We start from the raw sequence: 24,332 nt of genomic DNA, 5'->3' as shown, positions 1-24,332 counted from the left end.
ATAATGGCCAGTCCTCATACTGTGCACATCACAAAGCACTTTGCCATCTCTTAGAATCAATAGTTCAGAAGCATCAGAGCAGGTTGTTAAAGAGGTATATATCATGTAAATAAAATACAGCGGCCTTGATTCAAAACCGACATATTGCCCAGAATTTGAATTTAAAATGCATTTATTTCTTGTCCTCTGTGCAGCCACCTGGCTCTCCCAGGGCCTGTTTTTCCTAACCAGTGTTTTGTTTCTACTTTGGCCTATAATCCAATGCCTGTCTCCTGCCTGCACTGCAAAGTTGGCAGTGAAACAGAGAAGGGTGTGTGCACTAAATCTTTTGTGGAAGATGACAAAGTATGTGTATTTTAATGAGGATACATCACTTTGAGCGCTAGTTTGCCAAAGCAAAGAGTTTATTGGGTGCTGCTGCTTTCATAGTGTATTCTGGAGAGTTCATCTGCCAAAAACCTGAGACGTTCTGTATAATCTCTTAGGTTTCGTTTTTTTTCATCTGTAGATCGTAAGTAAGCTAATTTTTATGATTCTGCTTTTATATTTCCTGCAACCTGGTATCGGATTTCGGTACAACTTATGCCACAGAAAATAAAGTGTACAATTTGCCCGATATTTATACCATGAATCTTGCAATCTTTGACATTCCTTCACTATACTGACCTGCCCTTATCTTTGCTTTTAATAAGCAGTACAGCAGTTTTATATGTACAAAATAAAAAAATAAATCTGTTTAATGTACTGAGACTCTGTTCTTTATAAAACATTGTGCTCCTCATTACACACTTCCTGGCTTCTTGATCGTAGTGTAGTGGGATACAATTAGGGTTGCAAAGAGTTGGACACTTTCCGATAATGTTCTGTACATTTTCCATGGGAAGTTAAGTCTGGGAATTTTGGACATTTTGCCCAATTTAATCAGAAAATATCTTCTAATAGTGACATTAGAAAATACACATAATTAGGCAATTCTAGGTCTTATGGCATGTTTTGGTTAAAATATCCCCATTAAATGGGAATCCAGTAGAATTGCACCACTCTGCTGCACAGTGCACTCCTGCATCATATGTGCAGCTGATTCTCAGTCGAATGTCGTGCTATTGAGCCACACTACTGTACTACACAACTACAGGCTCTCAAGTCAGTTTGATTACATTACTGGGGTGAATATATTTGATATGATATTTCAGTAAATTAGCAAATAGTAGTTGCTTAACTCAAGAATAATTGACTTGTTCACAGTATTTAGAAATTGGTGATTTAAGGTGACATATAATAATAAAGTGGACTGGGGCTCCACAGGATCAGGGTTGGAGACCACTGGCCTAGAATAACAGAAATATTCAATCTCCCAGCTTTAAACTACAATCCATTAACAGAGAAATGCACACCTTCAGCCATACAAGCTTTCCAACTATAAAGGCATACTAAAATCTGAAACCTACTGATATAGCTTGGAAGCCTTAAAAGTTGATGCAACTTCCTGTTATTTTTATCAGCACTCATTTCAGGTAAAACATGGTCACTGCCTTCAATGTCAATTGAATCATTAGCTTTATATAAACACTGCTTTAGGCTACTATCATTTTACAGTTTTATGTTGAAAAGGTATGTTTTGGAGGGGAAATTGTTTTTATTTCTGTTAGAAGGGTTTGCAATTATGTCTGCTTATGATAAGTTAAAAGGTTTATGTTTGTCTGCATATGACATGGTAAATACAGCCTGTGCAAATAACCCCTACATTTCCATTTTAGTCCCAATAATTCCTGTATATTCCTGTTAATTCCTATGGAAAATTTCCATCTTTGAATGTTCCCAAAATTGTGCAACCCTAGATACAATACAATGCTCTTCTGTACAGATTTATGTAGCCATGTTATACATCCACACATGCTGGTCATTTTTGATGGAATTGTTCACACCTGACTCAACGCAGTCAATGGTCTGGCGCAAGCCCCGTGCTTTCAAGGCTGTTTTCTGTCTTGCATCTTTAACAGCACCACTTCAGGTTATAAAATATAAGTTTCAGAACTCCAAAACCTGCTCTCTGATGCGTTTTCCCCTCACTGTGGAATCAGCCTCTACTCAGACCTCTCCTAACCTCATCCCATCGCTGTGCAGTCAACCCCATTTAACACAATACACAACAAGAGCAACAATTTTTGTATTGCTATTTATTAGCCATAGTTTGGGTCTTGTTTTAAGTTGAACTTCAATAGCACAGCTGTAGCAAGAATTAGACAACTGTATTTAACTCTATGGACAGTCTACCTATCCTGGCTGCCTTCCTGGTTCTGTACTGTGGATGAAACACAGCCGTTTGTCTAAATGAAACATGCCAGGTTTTTGTTGTCGTGCCTGCTTGTCCTTATATTCAAGTTTTGTATGTTGTGTGAAATCAGTAATCTTTTGTTTTGTGTGTTTTATTACCAACTGATTATTTATTCTCCCAGCGTTATTTTGGTAGGCTGGTTGTACACAATGAATAACCCTCCAGTGTTTTAAATCTACTGTAATGTTATTTGCCAGGCACAGCTGCAGTATGTAATGACAGTGTTCTCCTCCTCTCCCTTCCACAGGCCTGTCTGCCAGCCTGCTGGGGGGTGAAGGCCCCGGGGGTTCCCCAGCCCTACCACGCAAGCAGAGGGACAAATCTCCCAGCAGCCTCCTGGAGGACTCGCGGGAGACCACCTTCACACGGGACCGCAAGGCTGGCTTCTTCAGCTCCTTCATGAAGAAGAAGCCGTCCCCACCGCCAAGCCTGCCCACGCCGCCCAAGAGAAGCATCTCCTTCCGGGAGATGGAGAACCAGCCGCACAAGAAGTACGAGCCCAACTCCAACTTCACCAGCTTCAATGCTTCTCTGCCACAGGGGGAGGGACTCAATTTCTCACCCTCGCACGGGGAGGCCAACCACGTGCAGTCACGGTGCTGCGGGGCCAGCTTTGGCCAAAAGACTTCTGCCAACTCCACTGCGGTGGCGGCAGCTGCCCCTCCTGGGGGCAGCGGCTGGGCAGGGCTAGCTGGCTTCTTCACCCCCCGTCTGATCAAGAAGACCTTGGGGCTGAGGACTGGGAAGCCTGCAGGGGTGGAAGAGGTGGCCAGTAACATGGCCAAGCCTTTCCCCAGGTCAAACTCCACTTCTTCCATGTCCTCCGGGCTTCCTGACTTGGAGCGCATGGCACTCACACTGCCGAGGAATGCCCACCGCTCCAAGGCTCAACTGGAAAGGACGTCATCCACCACCTCTCAGCCCGAGGAGGGCGGTGCGAGGTCATCCGAGGTTCTGCTCCGCAAAATGGACGAGGGCACTGCCCAGATCCGGGACAGACCCAAAGCCAAACTGCTGCCCCGAGGGGTGGGGGGTGGGGCTCTGAGGGCACCAGGCGTCGGGGGAGAGTCCGATTCTGATTCTCACTCCCGGGCCAAAGAGGGGGCCCAAGAGACTGGGCAGGACAGGCAAGGCTGGCCGTCCCCTTCTAAGACTGTTGTCTCGAGCCCTGCTGCCGCCCACAATCACAAAGTCCCTGTGCTGATCTCACCCACGCTGAAGCATGCTGCGGCCGACGTGCACCTCATCGGCGTCGACTCTCAGGGGAACCGGTTCAAGCTCCTCTCGGAGCACCAGAGTGACAGAGACCGGCCCAGGCTGGTGAAGCCCAAGTGTGCACCTCCGCCACCACCCACCCTCCGCCTGCTGCCGCACCACTCCACCTCTCTGTACAGTGGCGATGGGGCTGAGGAGCCTGCAGGGGGGTGCGTGCCGGAGGTGAACGGAGAGGGGCTGAAGAAAGCAGGGAAAGCGGCAGGAGGGAGACCATCAGTGCCCCCACCGCAAGTGCCTCCCTCATCGTCGTGCACTTCCTCCTCCTTGAACACCACCCCCACTAAGATGGCGAACGGGGCCACCACCCTTCCAACAGGGTCCGGGGGTGGTGCCAAGGTGGCCCTGCGCAGAGCACGTCAACAGGCTGAGAGGGTGCCGCTGGACAAGATCAGCAAGGAAGCGCTGCTGGAGTGCGCTGAGTCTCTGAGCAACGCCCTGACGGGGGCCACTGAGCCCTCCTCCAGCAGCCAGGTGCTGGACGCCGGACACCAGCTCCTGGACTACTGCTCCGGCTACGTGGACTGCATCCCGCAGATGCGCAATAAGTTCGCCTTCAGGGAGGCGGTGGGCAAACTGGAATTCAGCCTGCAGGAGCTGCGGGCTTCCTCGGGCAGCAGCACAGGGGCCAGCCCCGCCCTGGGCAACCTGCAGACCTGCATCAAGGAGATCAGCGATGTGGTGCAGAGGTAGCCACCACACCCCTCCCACCCCCCCCCCCACCCCCCCTCTCTCTCTCTCTCTCTCTCTCCACTTTGAGGGGGCGGGCGGAGGCAGTGGGGGAATGGGATATCGCGCAGTACCTCAGAAAATCACTACATTGATCACATTGTTTACAGTCTTCAAACATCCGTGGGAACACTTGTTGCTGATCTGGCCCCAAGTGGCTACAGGAGCGCTTGTGTTGTTTCTGAAGTGACTGGATGCGCCTGCAATCGCCAAAGCCAAGACTGATCGCTTTCTGCCATTGTGGGGGGGTTTGGGGATTGGGGCTTGTGCGAGAGATTGCCGGCCATCTTGTCAGTTTGGACACAACCAAGTAGAGTTTGGAGACCATGGTGCAGGGCACAGTGTGTGTCATTGTAACATGGATCATATTATTCAGGCCTCTTTACTCATTTAACTGGTAGAAGCTGCAGTACTGAAGTGCTTCCCCTAACAAACTCTAACAAATTAAGCAGGTTTGCTGGTGCATTATAGCGAAACTACCCAGTTGTCGTCGTTCGAACACTTTCCATTTCCTGACATTTTTTTTAATGTTTAGAATTCACATAATGAAATCGCAACACGGGGAATCTTAAACAAGCCTGTTTAATATCTCTCCCTCCATAAAATCACTGCTTGCAACGTTTTATTTGCACTTGAGAAACTAACGACTGCAACGGCTGAATGTCAGCGTGGCACAGCATTGCTTGAGCAGACCTGTGCAGCACTAGGGGTCACACTGAAGACCATGTTGATTGCCCAGCAATGCGTAACATTCACATCAGGGGCCTAGGCTGCCATGCACACTTACCCAGAGCAGTTCTGTGCACGTCTGAAAAGTAATTGTTGAAACGTTAGAGAAGGTTTGTTGAGTTTATCATTATGGTGGCAGGATCAGCTTTGTGATGATCGAAGGTACAGTACTCTCAACATCAGATGCCATTTCCCTTTTTTGTAGAACTTTGCATCTTAAAGAACTCCAACGTAGCAGATCTGACTTCTATCATGAGGTCCCTTACAAATATTTAACTTCCAGTTGTATTTTTATTGTGAATTGAAGCACAGACATTCAGAATAAAGGTGAAGACGAGGGAGTATTCATCTATTTTAAAAGCAAACCGTTTCTTCACTGAAAAAAGAAGGTTGAGACAAAAGTGTGCTGTTTTTTTTTTATTTGTTTGGTGAACCATCTCCATTAATCTTGAATAATTCCGTTTGGTTTCTTAATTAAGACACATCCCCATCAAAAACATAATCCTCTTTATTGATTTTAAACGTCTGCACTGCCTTTCAATTTCTGACACCATGGAGAACTGAAATGTAATCCGTTCAGTCATTACCTATTTAAAAAACAAAACTTGAATACAAACTGTATAAATCAGTGAAAAAAGTAATCAACAGCCTCTAAATGCATCTTCTCCAGAACATGCCATCAGCTTCAGATGTTTTTTTTTTTTCAATCAAAATGCAGAACCATCTTCATACACACCAGTGCAGTGAATGCGTAATAAATCCCGCCAACAACAAATGAAAGCATGACTTGCAAGATTGCTATTTTGTGTTCATGAGTTCATATTGAATTCCTCCAGATTACTGTTCAATTCCATTCATATAATTCGGAAAAGGGTCCCAATCTCCCAGTTTTATCCAGCTGTTTAAACAATGTGACAACCACAACCAGGTATGCAGTGCTCTTGTCTCTGCTGTTTTGCGTTGATTTACTTTCTAGACGAGCGCAGTTAACGCACACTCGCACAACAATTTATTGCAGGAAATATTTTTTGGTGCCACATTTTGACGATAGATCCCTCTAATCCTCACTGTTAATTAATTTATATTTTTATTCCCTTGTCCAACATGTAGAATCTAGAAGGACTATGCCTTAAAGAAAGTCCTCAATTTCTGCTTCAGTGTGCATGCTGAAATTGAAATGGTAAAAACCCATTCTGAACCAAGCCCTGACCACACCGTGAAGGCCCTTGAACCCAACGGTTTGAACACTTTGTATCAGTTGACCTGTTGCCTTAAAATATGTCAAACTAGAATGGAAAATAGGTACAAATCTGAGATCTGTTCATCTTATCAATTGTCAAATTTAAATTGGTCATCTTTTTTTTCCATTAAAACTACATTTAAAGAGAATCTGCTCAACTCACATCCTGCGATATGGCTTTCAAAAATACCACTGGGGGCTTGAACGCCTCTCCCTCGTACTGTGATCTCTTCATGAGTCCAAAGCCCCTCTCACACTAGCTACCTCTTCCCAGGTCGACCCTACCCAGGTTCTAGTACGGAGGGGAGGGGGTCAGTCCAGCGCTCTCACACTACAGTTTCAGCAAAGTGGATTAGATCTATGGTCACTGGCGGAAAAGTATGCCATATCTTGCTCTACGTGGGTCATTGCTAGCTGGCCCACCTCCCGAGGTGGGTTACGCCTGATCTGCCCGCGTGAACCTGCGTTCTACCAGTGTACGTCACACTAACCAAAATCAGAACCCGGCTGGCTACAAGGTGGGTTGTTACCCAGTTCAGTGTGCTAGTGTGAAAGGGGGCCCCCGAGTCATTTTGTCAGCCTGTGTGTTGGAGACCCATTTTGGTTGCTATATCTGGTGACAATCTGCAATATCCCACCTAACCATGATGCGTTTCATTGCAAGATCTGTAGAGAACGAAGGCCATTTAACTACTGGAGGCAAGCTAGCCGATTCATGGTGCCTTTTGTAAAACCCATTTCATGGATTGTGCACTACTGTGTCCAAGATAGTTATAATCATGTTCTGTATATACTTTTTCGTTTTTTGTTTTTTTTTCTCTAGAGTTTTCATTATGAAACGTTGTCAGGTGACATGGCTACACCAAATTTAGCCCTGTTAAAAACTCTGGTAGTTGGTGTTGGAGAACTATGAGAGATTATCACTCACCTTCTGTGATGCGGATGACATTTCATAGCCCAACTGATGTGGACATCCATCAGAAAAGCACTGCCTAAATATCACTGATGAACTTTAAATGTTTTACTAGCCAGTTCAGTGTAGCACAAGCAGACCCACTTCTCAAAAAAATGCGTTTGCTCTCGGTGAGAATGTGGGGCTCTGGATTGTGTCCCTTCTCCCTACCCAGCCCCTGTACTAAACTGCCCCTTGACATGTTTGTACAGAAGCAAAACTACACGAAACACTGTAGAGCAGAACTGACACAAACATCCTGTGGGCCATTTTTGGTTGGACGGTTGGTTTTCGTTCCACTTGTTCGTATCGCGAGTATGATGAAGGAATTGCACACCAGATGTTGGTCTCCTGCTGTTTCACACATCATAGCTGTGGGACAGTTTGACCCGGTCTTGTTTTTCTAATTTCAAGTAGAGTCCAATGGAATCTAAAGTGGAGGCGAGTTGTTCTGTTAAATACTATAAGCAGCAACAGTTACAAGAGCAACATCTTAATTACTGTTTATTGCAGAGATCATTCAAAACTACAGTTCTTTCATCTCAAATAAATTGGACGTCGTTTCCTTGTTTTTAAGTCCAATAGTTTGGGTTACCAGGGTGTATGAAACGTACCACCTAATCATTTGTATTGTCGATGATCCTGTCAGTTTATTCACCAAATCAAATGCTTTTACAAGGCAATCAGGATGGTAGTGGTGTTTGTGCATCAAACATGTCCATGTTTTTTTTTATTTTTTATATACAAGATCAGCGACTTACTGTTTATTTATTATTTCCTTTCTGTAACAACTGCATCACGTGCAACTCTTTTTCTTGTTTGTTTTAAACTGTACTGAAGAAACACTACGTAAGCATTTATACCAAAGGCCACTTTTTTCTTCAGTTCTACTAGTGCAATGAAAACTAAACACCTTCTTAATTGTAAATATGTGAATTTTAACAGGGATTTAAATGAATGGCAGATGTTAACAAAATTAACACTATCAGTATTTTTTTTTTTAATTATTGTAAAATATATATTTTTTGTGTTTCTAATTTAAATCTCACATTGAATATTGTATTACTGTGAAGTTCTCTTTATCAGTGTTAAACTTGATGTAAATAATTAAAATAAAATAAAATGACAAACAAAAACAAGTGTACTCTCTGTTCCTAGATACATTTGACAACTTTTTTATTTTCTTTTTTTTTTTTTTTTTTTTATAAAATACATGGAAATTCAGGTTTGGTCTTCATTTGATCCTGCTCAGCAGTTTTATCAAGAGGTGTGCCAATTCAATATTTTGTTGACAAAGGGAAAAAGTACAGTGTGTCAAAGCCATTTTATTGTCTTAAATCATCTGAAAAGGTGTCATGGTCCTCAGAGCTGGGTCTTTGCCCTGTGCTCTGAATCAAGACCTCCAGTTAAGAGCATCTGAGGAACAGAAGAATAGTTACAATTAAGAAGTCCATTCGAATCATCTTGCTTGTTAAGTTGCTGCCAATTTAGTCTAGTGATAATCGGGTCACCCTACCCAAGCTGACGCACCATGTCAACCCACTTCCATCGTATGTCCGTGATGGCAAACCTGTGACACGTAATCATATGTTGGCACACAAAATGAGCGTCTATCTGCGTTTCTTCATTTTTTTTGCCAGCCCACCCCTCGATTATCTGAGCTGATTGGCTCGGTTTGTTTTGCACGGAAGACCCTGCCCAAAATAATTGAGCAGCGCTCACGTTATCCTCTGAATATTCATGTGATGTTTTGTGCTGCTGTGCTGTACTCGGGGACCAGGGGAAGCTGACAAAAACAGTAAGTAAGAATGGATGGGTTTTAATTGTCCATAGTGTGTATTTTTTTGTATTGTGGATTGCAGTTTGTTTTGTTGGCATGTTTGCTTAATTACAACAAAAAAGTTGCTGTTTTAACCCCTGTATAAACTTTTACATCCCTAATTTATCATTAGCACCCTTGGCAGTTAGCAACATACACCAATCAGCCATAACATTATGACTAATCTCGTTATCATGGCAACTGTCAGTGGGTGGGATATATTAGGCAGCAAGTGAATATTTTGTCCTCAAAGTTAATGTGTTAGAAGCAGTAGAAATGGGCAAGCCTAAGGATCTGAGTGACTTTGACAAGGGCCAAACTGTGATGGCTAGATGACTGGGTCAGAGCATCTCCAAAACTGCAAACTTGTGGGGTGTTCCCGGTCTGCAGTGGTCAGTACCTATCAAAAGTGATCCAAGGAAGGACAGGGTCATGGGTGGCCAAGGCTCATTGATGCACGTGGGGAGCGAAGGCTGGCCCGTTTGGTCCGATCCAACAGACGAGCTACTGTAGCTCAAATTGCTGAAGAAGTTCATGCTGGTTCTGATAGAAAGGTGTCGGAACACACAGTGCATCGCAGTTCGTTGCGTATGGGGCTGCATAGCCGCAGACCAGTCAGGGTGCCCATGCTGACCCCTGTCCACTGCCGAAAGCGCCTACAATGGGCACGTGAGCATCAGAACTGGACCACGGAGCAATGGAAGAAGGTGGCCTGGTCTGATGAATCACGAGTTCAAGGTGTTGACTTGGCCTCCAAATTCCCCAGATCTCAATCCAATCGAGCATCTGTGTGATGTGCTGGACAAACAAGTCCGATCCATGGAGGCCCCACCTCGCAATTTACAGGACTTAAAGGTAGGGTATGCAATCTCAGTCACAGTACTTCCGTTTCTGGTCACTCTTGCCCAGGAATTGTGCCCACTAGCTCTGGTGGCTTTGGCCATGGCAGCCCCTCTTCAATTGCCCCATCAGAGCATTCTCTGACTCTGGTCATGGCAGCACTTCTTCTGGCCTTGGCAGTGCTTCTTGTGGCCACAGCAGCTCATCTGGTCCCTACAGTGCCTCTTCATGGTCTGGGGATACTGGTCATGACAGTCTCCTTCGGTTACAGCAGTGCACATCTTAAGACCCTCCACATCAGCGAGCAACATTAGGGGCTCAATGGATCTGAGTTCCACCTCTCCCTAAGTGCCTCTGTCTCCTCCACCAGGCCAGCAGCCTTGGAAGCAGCCACCCCTGCTGCTTCACCTGCACCTGCCATTCCTGCTGCATACACTCCCATGCAGGCAGTAGAGAGAAGAGGGAGACTATCTGAGCAGTGCCCAGAGGCCCCCTCCTCTTTCTCACTACAGAGGTGCCGGCACAGGATCCACGGCTCTGCAGACAAACCTCGCGATGCTGCCCTTCTGGCCCTCCATGCCAGAATGGACTAGATCTACACAATCTTAAGTGCTCAGATGGCCTACGTGGCTCTCCTCCACTCCCTTCTGCCCCACCCCCTGTTACTCCACCGCCTGTGCAAACCGCACCACTGGAGTCAGAGGGGAGCCTCTCTGTCTGGTCTCTTGACAGGGGCAGTCAGCAGGTGTCCTGGGAGGAGGACCAGAAAATAAATCTCTGTGGGTCCACGGCTTAAGGCCTAGGCCTAGGCCTAATGGTTGCCTCCCCTCCAGGCAGTATAGTTGTTACAGCAGCAAGGAGATCAGAAAGCTCTTAATCAGTGCTGCTGGCTGTGGTCTTCCTCTGGTGGGGGGTTGGACCATCAACAGACATTGGGTGACAATGGCTCATCAGACCTTGGGGTGTGGGTGCATCGTTAGCCTTCCGTAGTGGGGTGCCTCTGGGCAGGGTTGTGCCAAGCTGGGCTTCCACGGTGGGGGACGGGGTGACTCATCGGAAGATGGGGCTGTTGCTGGATGACAAAAAGACAATTGTGTTCAGATACTGGTCATGCAGTGCAGGACATTTCCAAAAACAGTTGTGCATTGCATGTCCATGGCACACCGGCAGCACTATGTGCTAGAAAAACAGATTAAACAGATGAGTCTTCAGCCGTGATTTAAAGGCTAAAACAGAGGGTAAGTAGAGGGTAATGCTAGTAAGAGAACTTTGAAATCTATCACTGTAGCACACGGGCAGTGAAGAGAAGTCAATACTGGAGTGATGTGTTCATGTTTTTTGTTTTAGTTAGAATTCTTGCAGCAGCATTTTGAACTGAAGTGCAGAAATAGCTCTGTTTGTGCTGCCTGACAAATATGGCATTACAGTAATCCAATCTAGATGTAACAAATGCGTGTATCAATTTCTCAGTGTCATGTAATGTTTAGCAATGTTTCTAAGCTGGAGGAAGGAAGATCTCGACACATTCTGAATGTGTGATTCAAAGGATAGATTAAGGTCACAGATAACACCCAGGTTTCATGCCATCTCCTTAGGGGAGAAATTAAAGTAATTATTACTCAGTGTTTTCAGTGTATGATGAACAGTTAGATTTGTGTCCCCAAAAATTAGGACTTCAGAATTAAGCATAAGAAAAAAATTACTTGTCATCCATGTTTTAATCTCAGACAGACAGATTACACTAATTGAAATTTCTCATAAAGATGGTTAGTTGCAATTGATTTGCAACTACCTTCTCTAGAACCTTAGAAAGTAAGGGAAATAGGTTAGAAATAGTTCGGTAGGGTTTAAGTGAGTTAGGGTCAGCACTGGATTTCTTAAGAAGTGGTTTAATTACAGCTATTTTAAATGATCCTGAGGATAAAGAGGTGTTAATAATATTGTGTATTAGGTGATAATTAATGGCAGAGATTGTTTTAGTAGTTAAGTGGGTATAGGGTCTAGTGCGCAGGTTGTAGTTTTCATTTTATTTATTAATTAAGGAGACTAATTCCTGATGATTTACTGTGTTAAAGGAGTCCAATAGGCATGGAAGGACTGCATACATCAGCTATAGTATTTGTGTATGTTTCCAGTTCTGTCTGTTTTCTAATGCCGTTAACTTTGCTATTGAAATGATCCATAAAGTCATTGCAGGTGATATTGGGGGGGATAACCTCTGCAGGCTTTACCTGTCAATTAGTAAGTGTCATTATTGTGTTAAAAAGAAAATGCGGGTTATTCTTATGCGTATCTATTAAATTAGAGTAGTAGGCAGACCTAGCAGAGGACAGGGCTTGCTTGTATCTTATTATACTGTCATTCCATGCCTCATGGAAGACTTCTAATTTTGATGCTTTCCATTTACGTTCATATCTACGGCATTCTGTGAGCGAGTGACTCGTTATACCATGGTGAGCAATTCATTGGTTTAAATTAGTCTTGCCCTTGATGGAGCTACTGTGTCTAAAGCTGTGCTTATTGTATTATTGTTATTAGTTATTGTTGAAGGTGAGGGTAGAGGCACTACTGGCCCTCCCCACTCTGCATTACTGTTCCCAGTAGAGTGTGACTAATGTCCTTACTTCTTGGTGGCCCGAATGTGGTCCGGAGCCCCGGTGGCCTTACTACCTGGGGGACCGACATGTTGTCTCACGTGTGATCACGCTGTCTCCTCTATAGACCAACCCAGGCTTGCTCCAGCTCTTGGCCTGGCCCCTGAGTGGGATCACTTGATAGCCTGGGGTCTGTCAGATGCAGTAGTAGCCACTATTCAGTTGGGGCGGATGTTTCGCACCTGATGTGACCCAGTTATCTGCCCCAGTAGGGTCATGTAAAAATTTTTACAAGAGCTGTTGGACCAGCGCAAGTCCCTGTCCATGCTCAAATTGTATCTGGTGACCATCTCATGCCCCTGCACTGCCCGCATGGCGCCTTGATATGGTGCTGGACACACTTTCCAAGGCCCAATTTGAATCACTACAATCAGCTGACTTTAAAGTAGTGTCGCACCATGTTTTTGATGACATTAAGATGACATTAAAACAGAGCACCTTTTTCAGCCTGACTGAGCAAAACGTTCTAATGGAAAGTTTGAGGAATATAAATACATTTTGCAGCGAATTGCAACACTGCTGCTGCGAAGTCCAAAGAGGGTGCATGTCAAAAAAAGTGCTTCATTTTAAATTGATATTTTTTATTACACAGGCTATGTGTTTACCCCAATATAATAATTTACACATCTAATTTAAATCTGCATGCTTGTAGTAATGGAATGTAACACGGATTGACAGTTTACTGCATCAGAATGGTTAACTCTATCGTTTTGTTCTTTTTTAATTATATAATACTTTTGATCTGATATAAATGGTTGCTTTGCCTTTTTAGCCAAATTAACAGAAATTTATCCCATCATGGTTACCTAAGAGATGAACACTATTAGATCACTTTGTGATGGAGTAGGCCCATCTCCCCTGGACCAACAGAACGAAGATTATTAGAAAGTTAAAAGGGTTTAAATAAAGTTTGTCCTTGCCTGTGGTGAGGGAGGATAAGGTCAAGCCCAAGTACAAAGGGCAAATGTAAAACAAAATAACCTTTTAACTTATTATTCTTTGGTTTGGGTGGAACAAGGTTGTGGGAGTTGCCATATTTGTTTGGGAATGCTTGGAGGTTACAGGGGCTGTCTTGGTGAGGGGCAATATTGGGATTCCCCTTAACATAATGTTGGTAATAGGACACCACTATTCCAACATGGAAAGGGCTGGCTCATTTTAAATCTGGAAGGGTGTTGTGGACCAAGGGTCAGGTGTTAAAACAAAACAGAAACAATGTAGACTGAAAAATATGGTTTGCAAAAAATATATAATTTATTTGTTGTCACTTGTGAAAAAAAGATAAAAAGAATCAGGAGGTTTCAAAACAAAACTCAATCCAGAAAAGAACCAACGAACAAACAAGAAAAGGAAAACTCCCAGGATCCGTAACACCACGGAGCTGCCTAGAGTCAGGTTTGCAGTTGTCTACATATTCAACATATATGCACTCTGTCAAGTGCTCTACACTCCAGCACCCCCCCCCCCACACAAACACCCCCAAAGAAACCAAGTAAATAATACTCTAAACAATAGCCTTAACCCCCTCCCCATGTCAGCAATAAGGCAACTCCGGTCTCTAAAGTCCCAGACCAAGAGCCTCTGTAACCTTACCTTACTTTCTCTAAGATGGCCATTCCACAACCCACCCCAGGTAAGTATTTGTTTGTTCAGAAGGTTTTTCAAACATCTTAACAAAGGGGATAATGGAATTATTTGTATTGTCAATTCAACTAATTGTTTTTATATATTTTTACTGTCCCTAAATGTATTTCTTATGTATTGATTGTATTTTCACTGTGATGATGTCATGCATTTAATACAGTGCCTCTAGAAGACAATGCATGTTAGTGACTGACAAACCATGTAAGAAACCTTGGATAATGGTTAAATACTTTAATTATAACAATAACACTAATAATAATTTCCACCCAAGACAGTGAGACTTAGAGAAACTCTTCCCACACTGGGCACAAGGGAACGCTTTCCTGTATGATTGCAGGGGTGTCTGTTGACATTATATGCATCAGAGAAGCACTGGGCACAGTGGAACACTTTCCTGTGTGAATCCGCTGGTGAGCATTGAGATTAGAGGCATAAGTGAACCTTTTCCCACACTGCACACAGCTGTATGGTCTCTCTCCTGTGTGACTGCGCTGGTGTGCCTTGAAATTTGATGCATACGCAAAGCTCTTCCCACACTGCACACAGCAGTATGGTTTCTCTCCTGTGTGACTGCGCTGGTGTGCGTTGAGATTAGATGCATAAATGAAGCTCTTCCCACACTGGACACAGCAGTATGGTCTTTCTCCTGTGTGAATGCGCTTGTGTTTGTTGAGATTAGATGCATTCGAGAACCTCTTCCCACACTGGACACAGCAGAACGGTCTCTCTCCTGTGTGAGTGTGCTGGTGTGTGATGAGATGTGCTGCCTGACAGAAACTCTTCCCACACTGGGCACAGTGGAATGATTTCACTCCTGTGTGAGTGCTGTGCTGCCTAATAAGTGCTGATGGCCCTGTGAAGTCCTTCCCACTCTGGGGCTGGTGATGGGGACGCTGTTTTCCACGCCGCAGTGGTGAGGAGGGGGAGCTGGATGAGCTAGGTAGTCTAGGGAGTCTGGGACGTAGTTGTCTGCACTGTGACGATGGGCTCTCCCAACTCACTGCACTGTCACTCCCCCCACTGAGCCCTGTCTTCAAGGCAGCAGATTGTGGGTCACACTGTCCAGCTACAGGTAGCTCAGGCCCCAGGCCACACTGTCCAGCTACAGGTAGCTCAGGCCCCAGGCCACACTGTCCAGCTACAGGTAGCTCAGGCCCCAGGCCACACTGTCCAGCTACAGGTAGCTCAGGCCCCAGGCCACACTGTCTAGCTACAGGTAGCTCAGGCCCCAGGTCACACTGTCCAGCTACAGGTAGCTCAGGCCCCAGGCCACACTGTCCAGCTACAGGGAGCTCAGGCCCCAGGTCACACTGTCCAGCTACAGGGAGCTCAGGCCCCAGGTCACACTGTCCAGCTACAGGGATCTCAGGCCCCAGGTCACAGGCGCTGTCTGCAATATTCTCAATTTTGAGATTACTGAGTGCGTCTCTGAAGACAGTCTGTGTTCTCGGCTCCACTGCATAAACAGATTCCAGTGTCTCGTCCTCTGTTTTGATGTGATCAGACACCAGACTGGGTCCACACTGAGTTCTGGTAGAGCCCGCCAACTCAGGGTTGTTGTTTATTAAATTTGGCATGACCATTGACCCTGCTGTATCAGATCCCAGTGCCCGCAGTCCCTGTGTTGACCCTTCAGTGTGTGGCTCTGCCATATGGCCAGACTCCTGTCCCGTGAGTTTCTCTTCGCTAGGTCTGCTCTTGGACTGCTCAGACAGCCACTGGTTGCCTTCAGTAGCTGTGGGCTCTGGGTCCTGCTTCAGACTGGAGTCCCACTCCTGCTCACAGGACTGCTGTTCAACAGGAGCCCTTTCTCCAGAGTCAGGGAGAACGCTGGCCTCTACAGCTCCTAGGGGAGAGATGACACAGAAGAAAAGCAGTGAGAACAGCAGCTCTGAAAACTCACACTTAATAGAATAATAGAATTACTACATGAGTCATTGTATCGGAACATTATTCCAAAGTCCAGTCAGCATATAAAACTAGGAGCATATATAAACTCAGAAAATCAAAACAGTCTGGCTGCTCATATATACAATGTCAAACTGATTTCAAGATATCTTTAAATATTTAATCTCTAAATACTGTAGATGTCTAAATAAATTGAGAGCATGTAGGAACTTTGTATCAGAGCATAGTCTAGTGCATGAAAAGTCAAATTATCAGTTACAGATTTCTTGAAATACTTACTCTAAATACTGTTCAGGCTTTAGAATGTTAGGTTTTTCCAAACATTTGAAGGTTCATCACTTCAATTTTCTGTGACAATGTTTGAGTACTAAACCACACTTCAGGATGTCCCTTAGAGCTTATTTAAATTAAAACACAGTAGCGGCTCCTGACCATAAATTTAGGTGGGGCAGATTCTATATGATTAACCTACGATTGATTGACAAATGACTGAACACATGCAGAACACTTTGGGCAGAGATCTAGTGTCCTTGTGTAATTCAGCCTGCGGGTGACGCTCTAATGTTGATTAGCAGGCTCAACATACATACATAGAATGTTATCTTAGAATGCACATATTAATGTAGTATTTATTGTCTTTGAATATTGATTTAAATGGTTACAAGGAGGAAAAAATCAGAAGAAGAAAACAAAGCCAATTCTCAGAACAATGATTTTATTGTTATTATTGCTGACGCAGAATGATATAGCATTGTCCGGAACTACGTTCACGTAACGTAAAAACAGGCGGGGCAGTCTCATATCTGCACATATGGCTCTCTATTAGAGCGTGCTGCATTTCCATTTTTCACCACAGATTTACATTGGAAAAATGTGGGGCGCTTAGTGCAATCATTAATATAGTCACCCTGTCAACCGAAGCCATGTGCTAAATTTCAACATATCAATCCCACTTTACGACTTAAAATAGCCTAGAAACTCCAAAAATATTTTTGAAATAATGATGAACACAATTACGAGTTTACAATTTTAGGATTTATTAAGTTTATATAGAGTTCTATGTTTTCAAGTGGCTGAATATTTTGGTGGGGCTCTGCCCCACCTGCCCATACAGACGAGCCGTGGCTGTTAAAACATTTGATTTATATAATGTCCATTACTTAAATAAAAGTTGTTCGATGTAACAAAGTTCAAAACTATCATAAAAAGCCCCTCAGTTGCCACTGTCTTGTCAGCAGGCATTGAAGTAGGGGTACATTTAAACTGTAAACTGAGTAAATGCTTATTGTACAAGTTTGCAAGACATATAGTAAGAAACATACTATGGTAAGATAAGTATGAAACAAAATATATACGCTTGCACTGATCATTTAATTAAATATTTATTCTGAAGAGCCCTTAACCTCCACCTACCACCATGCATGTGGACCACTTGTTATTCTACATGTTTTCTCTTTATCCACCATCTTTACAGCAAAGTATTTTATATAATATAAATTGGAATGTAAAACAAATGGTCTTGAAAAACATCTGTCATTTGAGATTTGTTGTTAAATGCACAGAAGACCCCAAAAAAGCTGAAGGACTGTGCAAAAACTGGTACATCACAGAGGAAGAACCAATCTCTGATAATCTTTTAAATTTATACTGGTCAAATTATATGCATTATTTGCTTAATATTATTATTCTATACTTCTAAATAATAAAATATTGACCTTAAGTTGTAGTTCCTTTAGTTGGACTTATGAGTAAGGTGCTTCTTTACTGGAAGGATAATGTGTCATACAAGTAAAATCAAATACCTGTACATAAACAGTGTGCTCGTAGCCAATGTGACGTCATCAATAAATAATGCAAATTGGTACAACGAAACTTCGAACCTTTGAATGTAACAATTGAGCCTTTGAAATAGCCCTAAATACTGTACTTAAATCACCTGGAGTCCATTATAAAGGGATGGAGCCTTACCATTCTTGTTCCTTTTTTAATTCAAGTTTAGTGATCTGCTATGCATGCTAATGGAGTGCAAATGTGGACAGAGCTGCCATTGCATACTATACTAGATATAGAGGGTCAGTTTCCAAAATGTATGCTTTTTTTTTTTTTTCTTTCAAGCATCATACAGTTTTTTAACGATCAATACTACTTGGAATAGGGACCTTTTGCCAATGAAGAAATAACCTTTTTTTTTGGCTCCGATACCGATAATTCGGAACCAAATATACCGATTACCTATATATCTGCCGATATTTTTCTAAGCATGCAAAACAGACATTTTCTAGCATGGATCCCTCAAATCTCTCCCTATCAGAGAGAAATTGTGTCAAATGTGCACTGAAGGCAGGATTTTTACATTTTACATAATAAACTTAACATTAATTTTCATCATACATAACCACAAATCAAACATTGTTAAAATAAAATTAATAGGAAATAACAATATGCATGTTCTATACATTAAAACAAAGAATAAGATAGTGTTAAGTGCTAGCCTAGATTATATTAGCATTTTACACACGTCAGGTTCTCTCAGGTCCTCAGTCCTCAATACTGCCGATCACACGGAAGGCTGTAGTGCAGGCAGTACATCACAGCTGCATTGTTTTAATTTTTTTATGTATTTAAAAATGCGCTCAAAAAATGTACTTATTTAATACATATGTTAAACGTATTGCAATATGAATAATAGCCAAAACACGATGTATGATTTGAATGTTTTATAAATATAATGTTATAGTTTGTTTTATCCAACATTGTCTGAGACGTGTTTTTTCACTCATTTTCTTTAGATTGTTCACTGTGATCTGAACTTGCGTGTCGTTTTTTTTTTACTAATATGCAGTCAGATTCTTCAGTGAACTGTTACTTAGTGTTTTTCTTTATTTGACTTGCTATTGTAGATCTTGAAAAGTGATTTATTTAACTTTTCAGTAAAAATGATGTTATGGTAATTTGAAACAACTATTTAGTCAGCAGTTTAAGAAAGTGTATTTGTGCATTATAAAAGGCCAATATCGGCCGATAATATCGGTGCTCCAATACATGTCAGGCCCTACTAGGAACCCAAATCACCAACTCATACACTACAACCTTATTCATAGAACATATGCAACTCCTCTTAAACGGTTTCAGATGAAGCAAACTCCTGATCCTCTGTGTCTGCTTTGTCCTCAGGCTACCATTGAACCTTTTGTATATGGTTTAGAAGTGCTCTGATGTGGCTGTATTTTGGAATCTTGTCTCCTCTATCTAAGATTCTTGATATGCACATTCCTTGTTGCCCTGAAGTTTTATTATTAGATGATGACTCCTTCCTTTACATATTCTACTCATTGTTGTGAAAATACGTATCATTTGGAGTAGGCTATTTTTAGACTTAGTTTATCCTGTGCCTTTATGTCGGGGATACTGGTGTAATAGGATGAAGGAAATCAATCTTTAGTAGTAGACAACTGCAGCATATTGTGGGCTGCTATTTCCAATGGTCCAATGGCAATTTACGATCTATACGCCCACTACAAATACTTCGCTTCCAGAAGCAGAGATGTGTGCTCGACTTGTAGACAGACAGAGAAGAGAAACACATCAGATACACATTAGCTACATTACGAAGTACCATGTGGGATCACTAAGTAATTTGTTTTATACGCAGCATGGAGTGAAGTCCACATACAGAAACAATTACAGTTAATATCCCAGTGTATTAAAAACTTCCCTTACACAGATTTCACAGGACCACGGTGCAGTGCCGTGACTAGTTAAAAATTACTGAAGGGTAGCAAGTTGGTGTGCAAGTACAGTAGAGTTACTTTAAACCCCTTGCCCACCCTGTTATACCCAGGCCCACCCCCTGGAAAAATCTGGCTTTGGCCCTGCTTCGAACTTTAGTACTGTGTTCTGACCCTTTGAAGGTAAAAATTGACCCTTCGTGAGAGCCTTAGTCAGGGGAGATTCTATTGAGGTTAGGCTATACAAGACCTCAGTAGGAAGGAGACCACTATAGAGGAGAGAGGTTGTAAGGGATTTATCCGAGTGAGATGTAAGACTTGCAGTTATACCATGTTGGAAGGTTTTGTTCTTTATTTAGTTTTTTTATGTTCAAATACACTTTTCATACTTTATTCTGAGTACAGCAATAAAGATCACCCGCTCAGGGCCTCTGCTGGTGAAACATGCCACACGGAGTACAGCATTAAAGGATTCATATCCGAGGGATTCAGTGCAACATAGTGGGAAGGTTCTCCTGCTTCAGACCTGTATTAGTAATATGTCTTATTCCATTTTGTTAGTTAGCAGTAACACTATTTGTCAACAAAATACAGTGAGGGAAAAAAGTATTTGATCCCCTGCTGATTTTGTACATTTGCCCACTGACAAAGAAATGATCAGTCTATAATTTTAATGGTAGGTGTATTTTAACAGTGAGAGACAGAATAACAACAAAACTGGCTAGGCCACTCCAGGACCTTAATGTGCTTCTTCTTGAGCCACTCCTTTGTTGCCTTGGCTGTGTGTTTTGGGTCATTGTCATGCTGGAATACCCATCCATGACCCATTTTCAATGCCCTGGCTGAGGGAAGGAGGTTCTCACCCAAGATTTGACAGTACATGGCCCCGTCCAACGTTCCTTTGATGCGGTGCAGTTGTCCTGTCCCCTTAGCATAAAAACACCCCCAAAGCATAATGTTTCCACCTCCATGTTTGACGGTGGGGATGGTGTTCTTGGGGTCATAGGCAGCATTCCTTCTCCTCCAAACACGGCGAGTTGAGTTGATGCCAAAGAGCTCGATTTTGGTCTCATCTGACCACAACACTTTCACCCAGTTCTCCTCTGAATCATTCAGATGTTCATTGGCAAACTTCAGACGGGCCTGTACATGTGCTTTCTTGAGCAGGGGGACCTTGCGGGCGCTGCAGATCCTCCCGTGTAGTTCTGTGCTGATTCCTCACCGTTCTCATGATCATTGAAACTCCACGAGGTGAGATCTTGCATGGAGCCCCAGACCGAGGGAGACTGACATTTATTTTGTGCTTCTTCCATTTGCGAATAATCGCGCCAACTGTTGTCACCTTCTCACCAAGCTGCTTGGCGATGGTCTTGTAGCCCATTCCAGCCTTGTGTAGGTCTACAATCTTGTCCCTGACATCCTTGGACAGCTCTTTGGTCTTGGCCATGGTGGAGAGTTTGGAATCTGATTGATTGATTGTTTCTGTGGACAGATGTCTTTTATACAGGTAACGAGCTGAGATTAGGAGCACTCTCTTAAAGGGAGTGCTCCTAATCTCAGCTCGTTACCTGTATAAAAGACACCTGGGAGCCAGAAATCTTGCTGATTGATAGGGGATCAAATACTTATTTCCCTCATTAACATGCAAATCAATGTATAACTTTTTTGAAATGCGTTTTCGTGGATTTTTTTGTTGTTATTCTGTCTCTCACTGTTAAAATACACCTACCATTAAAATTATAGACTGATCATTTCTTTGTCAGTGGGCAAACGTACAAAATCAGCAGGGGATCAAATACTTTTTTGCCCCCACTGTAGAGAGGAATAAAACAGCACTCATTCCCCTAATAATTAATATAAAATACAGAATTCATAACATCAGTTCTGTAATGTATATAGTTCATACTAATGCAAGGTTGTTCCAAGGTAGCACATCTGAGTGACACTTACAATTTCATGAAAGAAAATGTCCCGTGAATTAGCCTACATTTTCCTATTACAATTAAGCATCAGTTGGTTAATCCTGCCTTCTACTGTGACCTGTTCTGTAGACAAGTTGTTACAGAACAGGTCACAATTGACACATGCATTTTAGACTTTCATGTAAAACTGGGAAATAATTCTCCAGTAAACCTCGAAGAATGTCACTGTATGCCTTGATCATGTAACATGTCGCGTTAAAATTCACGTCAAATGCGTTTCAAGGTTTCACGACGCAGTATAATTATATCGGCTCATATTATGTCAGTTCGGTGGTATATGGACACAAATATAAATATAAATGTTAAATGTGGAGTTTGCAAAATAAATATATAGCTAAAATGCAAATGCAGCCCCGCCCCTCTGGTTAGTCAGCCTCTCACAGCAGTGGGCGGGGCTTCAGCAACCCGTGTAATGAGAGCTGCGTTTCGATGCATCGTGGGGGCATCAAATTGTAGGATTGTGTTTCCGTGATACGGTCAGTGGAGCTAGTGGTCACTGACCCACTGACTGGACACTGACTCCCAGTAAAAACTGAATTAAAAACAATCACCAAACTGCAGATGCGGCAGGAGGGTCAGGACAGGGTTTATATACAATGAGCAGGCCAGCAGTCCAGGGTGTGTAGTATAAACTCACAGAGAATAGTTTCCCCTTTTGAGACACTAGCCCACAGTCACACCAGCATATTGGATTTATAATAAATAACACAGTCCTGGTCATCAGTGGTCCCCTCACTGAACTAGTGCACTGTGATAGTGGCCGGTCATGCCTGTAAACAGATGCATTGAGTTACTCGTGTAAAACACTCAATATAGGAAAGATCATGGGATTCAGACAGTTTAATTTAGAATGCCTTGTAAGATATGCATTTTTAAGTTTTGGCAAAAACTGAGCTTCGTGAGCTGCGCTTCCTACGCACTAATTAAGCTGAAATGTTTGCTGCTTTTTCTCTTGAGCCTTTAAGACCCGATTCCACAAAGAAAGAAATGTCTAACTTTGCTTCCTTTCAATGCAGTGTGCGGACAGGATCTCTTCTCTTAATAACAGACACATAATACACTGGACCCGCCGTCACTACACTACCGCCATTTAAGGGATCACGCCCCGCCCACTGCTGTGAGAGGCTGACCGGCGCCAAAGGGGCATGTTATGTTAGCTATATATTTATTTTGCACATTTAACATTTATATTTAAGTTACATTTAACGTTTATATCTAACATTTGTTTATATTTAACATTTACATTTAGACTATTTATTAAAAAACCTATATATTTATTGTGATTTAGTTAAATATTCAATCAAACGAAAAATAATGATTCTTCAAAAACGGAGATTTAGCATTTATTTAAGTATTTATTTCAATTAAATATTTATAAATGTGGAAAAAACGGCTTAATTATTTACTAAACGTGAAAAAAAAGGTTTAAGTTAAATACTAAAAATACACTAAAAAGTGTGCGCTGTTTTACATTTGGCGCCCCGTAGTTGGAAACAACAAAAAGTGCAAAATATACTGATATCTTGCATCTTTGATTCCTCAGTAACTACAGACCTGTACTCCCTGACACAATTTGCATGTGTACCGTTTCTTATGCGAGTCAACCATTTGGGGTAGATATTCCCTTCTCAGTTGATGTGCTGTATTGTTAGTGTCATTTTTTCTACTGGAGAATATACGCACAAACAAATGCAAACACGTTGCCCGTGTTGTTTTCATTGTAAAGTGCTCTCTCTATGTTGTACAGAAGTAAACACATGAATACATAAAGAAACGAGAAGTTACCAGCGACAGCTCCGCGGGGCTCTCCCTCTCTCTGGCCGCAGCTCCACTCTGCTCCTCGGCTCTTCACAGGCGGCCCGTCCGCTCCGGAGCTCCAGCCACACACAGCCGCCTCCCCCGCCGCCAGGAGCTCCTGCAGCCTCCGTCTCAGCGCCTCGTTTTCCGCGTCCCTGCGGGTTATCTCCGCTCGGTGCTCCGACACCGTCTCTGCCACCGCCTCCCCGATCTCCCACAGGGCGGCTCTCAGCAGCCCGGTCAGCGCCGAGGCCAGGCGGGCGTCCAGACACGGAGACGCCGACATGTTTGTTCAATACATACTAGACAGACAGACGCTTCGTGTGTATTCCTGTCTGAGTCAATATAAAAACACTGCTGATGCTATGAGGCGCCGTTAGGGACATAATTCACCCCGTGGTACATACACTATACTGAGACGTATACATTATATATGTCGCAGTGGCAATTCTCTCAATCTTTTAAATGTCACGGTTTTTAGCTTTCCATTGTTTAGGCTAAGGATCTTAAAACCTTAAAAATAGTCAAGGCATATTTTTTAACTGATCGATCACATGGAGAATATTTGGGTTATGTGAGGAGAAGGGGGATATGCATATGTATATTATTTATGTATTTTCTGTACCCTATTGTTTGCAAAATTTCGGTAATGCTTTGGCAATAGCAATGTTGTCATACCAATAAAGAAAACTGAACTGAACGA

The 24,332-nt window shown here is 43.0% G+C and overlaps 2 protein-coding genes across 3 annotated transcripts in view; one reads left to right on the top strand and one right to left on the bottom strand.

Annotated features, from left to right (window-relative positions):
* Positions 1-8,364, top strand: part of abl2 (c-abl oncogene 2, non-receptor tyrosine kinase) — a 45,498-nt gene extending 37,134 nt beyond the window's left edge. For both annotated transcript variants that reach the window (XM_066692592.1, XM_066692593.1), the window contains exon 11: positions 2,583-8,364. In XM_066692592.1, coding sequence (XP_066548689.1) covers positions 2,583-4,300 — 1,718 coding nt within the window. In that variant the 3' untranslated portion in view covers positions 4,301-8,364. The remainder of the gene's footprint in view (positions 1-2,582) is intronic.
* Positions 8,365-13,800: 5,436 nt separating this feature from the next.
* On the bottom strand, positions 13,801-23,993 carry LOC136714750 (uncharacterized). Its single transcript, XM_066692358.1, has 2 exons — positions 23,618-23,993; positions 13,801-16,060 (listed from the first exon to the last, which is right to left on the bottom strand). The coding sequence occupies exons 1-2, from the start codon at positions 23,913-23,915 to the stop codon at positions 14,496-14,498; spliced, it is 1,863 nt and encodes a 620-aa protein (XP_066548455.1). The 5' UTR covers positions 23,916-23,993; the 3' UTR covers positions 13,801-14,495.
* Positions 23,994-24,332: the final 339 nt, after the last annotated feature.

Source organism: Amia ocellicauda, chromosome 19, assembly GCF_036373705.1.
Source record: "Amia ocellicauda isolate fAmiCal2 chromosome 19, fAmiCal2.hap1, whole genome shotgun sequence".
Lineage (NCBI taxonomy): Eukaryota > Metazoa > Chordata > Actinopteri > Amiiformes > Amiidae > Amia > Amia ocellicauda.
Note: the sequence above shows the minus strand (reverse complement) of the source record. Positions and strands in the feature narration are given on the sequence as shown.

Excerpts from the sequence above, each read along its gene's own strand:
- LOC136714750 (XM_066692358.1), bottom strand. The coding sequence starts at position 23,915 with ATGTCGGCGTCTCCGTGTCTGGACGCCCGCCTGGCCTCGGCGCTGACC. Across the intron at positions 16,061-23,617 it reads GCCCCGCGGAGCTGTCGCTG|GAGCTGTAGAGGCCAGCGTT; the intron begins GTAACTTCTCGT and ends TCTCTCCCCTAG.